This window comes from Pristiophorus japonicus, chromosome 13 (genome assembly GCF_044704955.1).
Source record: "Pristiophorus japonicus isolate sPriJap1 chromosome 13, sPriJap1.hap1, whole genome shotgun sequence".
NCBI lineage: Eukaryota > Metazoa > Chordata > Chondrichthyes > Pristiophoridae > Pristiophorus > Pristiophorus japonicus.
The window spans coordinates 78,788,151-78,794,058 of NC_091989.1; the positions used below are offsets into that span (position 1 = coordinate 78,788,151).

Genomic DNA, 5,908 nt, shown 5'->3' on the forward strand with positions numbered 1-5,908 from the left:
AATTGGTTGCATATCCATCCAGAAGCTTATCTAAGGCTGAAAGAGCCTATAGTATGGTTGAAAAAGTAGCATTAGCATGCGTATACAGGGTTAAGAAAATGCACCAATACCTATTTGGGCTCCGGTTCAAGCTCGAAACCGACCACAAGCCGCTTATTTTGTTGTTCTCAGAAAGCAAAGGTATTAACACCAATGCTTCGCCCCACATCCAAAGATGGGCATTAACATTATCTGCATATGATTATGTAATCCGCCACAGACCAGGCGCGGAGAATTGTGCTGATGCCTTCAGTCAGCTACCATTGCCCACCACCGGGGTGGAAATGGTGCAACCTGCAGACTTGCTCCTTGTAATGGATATTTTTGAGAGCGAGGGGTCACCCGTCACGGCTCACCAGATCAGGACCTGGATTAGTCAGGACCCGGTGCTATCACTCGTAAAAAGCTGTGTCCTCAATGGGAGCTGGCCATTGGTCCCAGGGGAAATGCAAGATGAAATTAAGTCGTTCCACTGACGCAAGGACGAAATGCCCATCCATTTGGACTGCCTCCAATGGGGGAATCGTGTAATTTTTCCAAAAAAAGGCAGGGAAACGTTTATACGCGACCTTCACAGTACCCACCCAGACATAGTCATGATGAAGGCTGTCGCCAGGTCGCACGTTTGGTGGCCCGGCATTGACTCGGAATTGGAGTCATGCGTACACCAATGCAACACTTGCTCACAGTTGAGCAATGCACCAAGGGAGGCCCCAATGAGTCTGTGGTCACGGCTCTCCAAACCATGGTCAAGAGTCCACGTAGATTTCGCTGGCCCCTTTCTAGGAGAGATGTTCCTCGTAGCAGTGGACGCTTACTCAAAATGGATTGAATGTACAATAAAGTCGTCGTGTAGGTCCACTGCCACCATTGAAAGCCTCCGGGCCATGTTCACCACCCAAGGTTTGCCCGACGTCCTTGTTAGTGACAATGGACCATGCTTCACCATGCTTGGAATTCAACGAGTTCATGACCCGCAATGGCATCAAGCATGTCAGGTCTGCGCCGTTTAAGCTCGCATCCAATGGTCAAGCAGAACGGGCAGTCCAAACCATCAAGCAGAGCTTGAAATGCGTGACGACGGTTCCCTGCAGACCCGGCTATCTCGGATTCTGCTCAGCTACCGCACACGACCCCACTCGCTTACCGAGGTTCCCCCTGCAGAATTGCGAATGAAGAGAGCACTCAAAACCAGGCTCTCCTTAGTCCACCCAGATCTCAGTGATCACCGGCATAACATGTACCATGATCACTTGCCTGTACGCGACATTGAAGTTAATAACCCTGTGTTTGTTCTTAATTATGGTCATGGTCCCAAATGGGTTGCTGACACTGTGTTAGCCAAGGAGGGGAATAGAGTGTTTGTTGTCAAACTTTTGAACGGACAAACGTGCAGAAAGCACTTGGATCACACTAAACTGCAGTTCACTGACAACCAAGAACAGTTTGAAGAGGACATTAACATCATTGATCCACCCACACACACCCAACCAGCAATTGATCTCGCGGTCAACCACGAGGATGAACCCACCATGCCGGACAGTCCGATCAGACCAGCCACACCGCAGTGCAGCAATGATCCGACCGGCTCACCCATGCCAGGACTTCAACTCAGGCGATCAACCCGGGAACACAGAGCCCCGGATCACCTCAACTTGTAAATAACTTGTATATAAGACTTTGGGGGGGAAATGATGTTATGTATGTAAACATTACTAATGTGTAAGACTTGCTACGAGGGGGCGCACCTGTGAGAGACCCAAGGGTCACTTGCAGACCCTGGGCAAGCAGGTATAAAAGGCAGTCTACCATGCTGCCTCCTCACTCTGGAGTTACAATAAAGAGACCAAGGTCACAACAGTTTGAGCTTAAGATGTACAGTCTTGTGGAGTCATTCTAAACATAACAGATTCACACTTCACAAGTGAGCAAGAGCAGATGGTGATGGTGGATACAGCAGTGGAGAGTCCGCATCAGAGGGCTCAGCCCTCGCCAAGCTCTGCCCAGTTGGACACAGATGCTGTATCCAGGCGCTGCCGATGACAAGGAGAATAATTGAACAGTAGTAGAGAATGTGCGATGTACTAACAAGCCTTCCAAGCACACTGTCCATTGAGATTGGAAGAGTCCAGCTCAAGCATGAGTGTGTTGATGTTGCACAGCAATGAGATGATGGTTAGACTGGCCAACTGCATGGAACATCAAATGTGGCATAAGAACAGAAGAACATAAGAACATAAGAATTAGGAACAGGAGTAGGCCATCTAGCCCCTCGAGCCTGCTCCGCCATTCAACAAGATCATAGTTGATCTGGCCGTGGACTCAGCTCCACTTACCCGCCCGCTCCCCATAACCCTTTATTCCCTTATTGGTTAAAAATCTATCTATCTGTGATTTGAATACATTCAATGAGCTAGCCTCAACTGCTTCCTTGGGCAGAGAATTCCACAGATTCACAACCCTCTGGGAGAAGAAATTCCTACTCAACTCGGTTTTAAATTGGCTCCCCCGTATTTTGAGGCTGTGCCCCCTAGTTCTAGTCTCCCCGATCAGTGGAAACAACCTCTCTGCCTCTATCTTGTCTATTCCTTTCATTATTTTAAATGTTTCTATAAGATCCCCCCTCATACTTCTGAACTCCAACGAGTAAAGACCCAGTCTACTCAATCTATCATCATAAGGTAACCCCCTCATCTCTGGAATCAGCCTAGTGAATCGTCTCTGTACCCCATCCTTCCTTAAGTAAGGTGACCAAAACTGCACGCAGTACTCCAGGTGCGGCCTCACCAATACCCTGTACAATTGCAGCAGGACCTCCCTGCTTTTGTACTCCATCCCTCTCGCAATGAAGGCCAACATTCCATTCGCCTTCCTGATTACCTGCTGCACCTGCAAACTAACTTTTTGGAATTCATGCACAAGGGACCATCTTGCCGTCCGGAGGAGGCGGGGGTCCCCGATGGAGGGCACTCTACGCAGGGGTCCTCCCACTATTCATCGGGGACTTGGCCTGGAGGGTGGTGCACGGAGCAGTGCCGTGCAACAAATTTTTAAGCCGGTTCACGGACTCCCAGGCCGCCTGCAATTTCTGCGGTCTGGAGGAGTCCGTGTTCCATGTTTTTATGGAGTGCACAAGGTTGCAGCCCCTGTTCCATTATTTGAAGGGGCTGCTCCTGAAATTCTGGCTGCACTTCAGTCCCACTCTCCTGATCTTTGGGCACCCTGTGCGGAGGGGAGCGGGTAGGTCCGAAGGCCTCCTCGTAGGACTGCTCCTGGGCACGGCCAAGGGTGCCATCAGCCGGTCCAGGCAGCGGGCGGTCGAGGGGGTCGTTCAACCTGACTGCCTGCCTCTCTTCCGCTCTTACATCCGGTCCAGGGTGTCCTTGGAGATGGAGCACGCGGTGTCCACCGGTACGCTCGCGGCCTTCCGCGAGAGGTGGGCACCGGAGGGACTGGAGTGCATCATCACGCCCGGCAACCAAATTTTAATTTGATTTTACGTTTTAAAGTTTAATTTGTTTTAATTGCCGGTGCTTTTAGTGTCCCCTTCCCTTTTATAGGGGGCACCGGAGAAATTGTGATTTTAGTGCCCAAAAAAAAAAACAAAAAAAAAAAACAAAAAACACAAAAAAAAACCAAAAAAAGGAAAAAAGGGCCTTGTAAATGTCTGGTGTGTCACCCAGGTCGGGTGGCACAGTTTAATGTTTATGTTTTGCAGGTAGACTCTAAAAGAGTTTCATGCACAAGGGACCAATCGTGAAGCAGTAGAGGCGTGTCCTGCTCAGTTGGAGCTGTGAGCAGTGAGAGAAGCAGCTAGCAACTTGAGCTCCTGCCTGGAGAGCCCTGAGACCAGCCCAGGAAGAGAAGGAAGGAAGGGGCTTCACCTTCAACTTTACCCAGAGGGAGAGGAGGAAAAAAGAAAACTTTAAACAACTTTACCATTCTGCAAGGAGTTGGAGAGAGGGGGAAAAACCACAACAACATCCAGTGTGGAAGGAGGGAGACTCTACATTCTACAGGTGGGTGTGGGTGCATTTCCCCAAACAGACTTTGTTGTTTCGGTGGGGGGAGGAAAGAAGACCACTGAGGGCCGGAACATCGCGGGGGGTGTGTGTGTGTGTGGTGGTGTGCGTGGGGGCTGTGCTTACAACTGGGCCCCCCCCACAATTGGAACCCCCCCCACCCCCCCCCCCCCCCCCCCCCCATTTGCCTAGCCTGGGATAGCTGGAGCTACCAGGCTGAAGATTGTTGGTTTTCTCAATCACCCTATTAAAGATCGTTAGGAGTGCCTGGTGGCTCCAGCTACCCCAGGTGAAGACATCTTCTCCCCGCACCTGAAGACCACCCCAAAGACTTTTGTGTTTTGCCATCTGGGGAGTGCACCCACCCACAGCTGCGAGGAGAGACCTGCCCTCGCAGCCCCCCCCCCCCTTCCCACCCCCCTCTCTCTTTTCTCTGTTACTCTGTTTTTTTTTTTTTTTTTTTTTTTTTCTGTATAAACTGGTCATTTTTATTATTTAAAATCGAATGTGATAAGATTAACCAGCAAACCATAAAAGCTCTTATGAAGGTGTACGTGGACGTAAAATATTCTACAAGTGTTTTCCAAACTGCTGCTGAGAATAACTTGCTGCTTTGTCAGAAGCGCTGATGATCCACGGATCAGACAATCACACGGGGAGCGAAAGCCGTCAGTACTGGCCCCCAGTCTGCTGCTGGAATACATCGATCGTGTCTTCATCTTCCATCTCCAACTGTGCAGGTGTGTCTGTTTCATTAATCGGCTGTCCATCAAACCGGAATCTGATCTGTCGAATTGCCAAACCCTGGCGCTCACAGTACGCTTTCATCAATTTGCTTAGAGGTGTATGCTTTTTGATTTTGAACTGCACAACGGAACCATCTTGGCCTGCCACCTTCAGATTAATGTGGTCGTTTTCTGATTTCAGCACATCCTTGGGCTTCTCGTCCGCCATTGTGTCTTCTCGCCTGCGTCTGCTCGGCACAAAGGGAGAGAGAGAGGGAGCAGGAGAATCGGGGAGGGGAGGCGAAGGCGCGCCCCCGTACTCTGTTTCTCCCCTCTCTCTCTGAGAGCCCTTCCTTCCAAATTTAATTTAAAAAAAAAAAACAATTTAAGACAACTGAGCAGAGGGAGCAAGGCCCCTCCCCAATTGCCAACTAGGGGAGAGGTGTGCCTCATTAAGGGCTCCTCTGCTCAGTCATTATACAAGAGGCCAATAAAGACCATTAAGGCCTGTGACTTTGGGGTGGGTGTAGCCCTTAAAGGGACCCCGTGATGGCGACCCCATCCACGCCGGTGGCAGGGCCAGCGAAGACGTATGCGCAGGTGGCAACCGCTTCCACAGCACCTCCTGCGCCACCCGCTGCCCTGCCACCATTTACACTTATAACAAAAAAACACGGGGTCAAGAGCTACACTCACCCCACAATGAGCATTGAGGAGTGCGTGCGGGCGATGGCTGGGGTAGTCGGCCCCTCGGCCATTGTCGCAGCCTCCAAGATGTCTGGGAAGGCCGTGTTCTTCCTGGGGTCGGAGCGGGCGGTGTCCCTGGCCCTCGAAAGGGGGCTCACGGTGGGCGGGACGTTCCTGCCGGTGGATCCCCTCGAGGCCACCGCGCAGAGGGTCATCGTGTCGAACGTCCCGCCCTTTGTTCCCGCTGGGCTCCTCCTCCCTCACCTACAACAACTGGGGGAGGTAAGGTCGGGGATCAACCCCATACCGCTCGGCCTCAGGGAGAGCAGCCTGCGCCACGTGTTCTCCTTCCGCCGCCAGCTCTTTGTCCGGCTGGCGCGGGAGGACATGACAGAAGGGCACTTTAATGTGGTGCACGAGGGGACTGCCTACCGC

The 5,908-nt window shown here is 51.4% G+C and overlaps 1 protein-coding gene across 1 annotated transcript; it reads right to left on the minus strand.

Annotated features, from left to right (window-relative positions):
* Positions 1-4,531: 4,531 nt before the first annotated feature.
* LOC139278040 (small ubiquitin-related modifier 3) lies at positions 4,532-5,098 on the minus strand. Its single transcript, XM_070896704.1, has one exon. The coding sequence runs from the start codon at positions 5,013-5,015 to the stop codon at positions 4,731-4,733; it is 285 nt and encodes a 94-aa protein (XP_070752805.1). The 5' UTR covers positions 5,016-5,098; the 3' UTR covers positions 4,532-4,730.
* Positions 5,099-5,908: the final 810 nt, after the last annotated feature.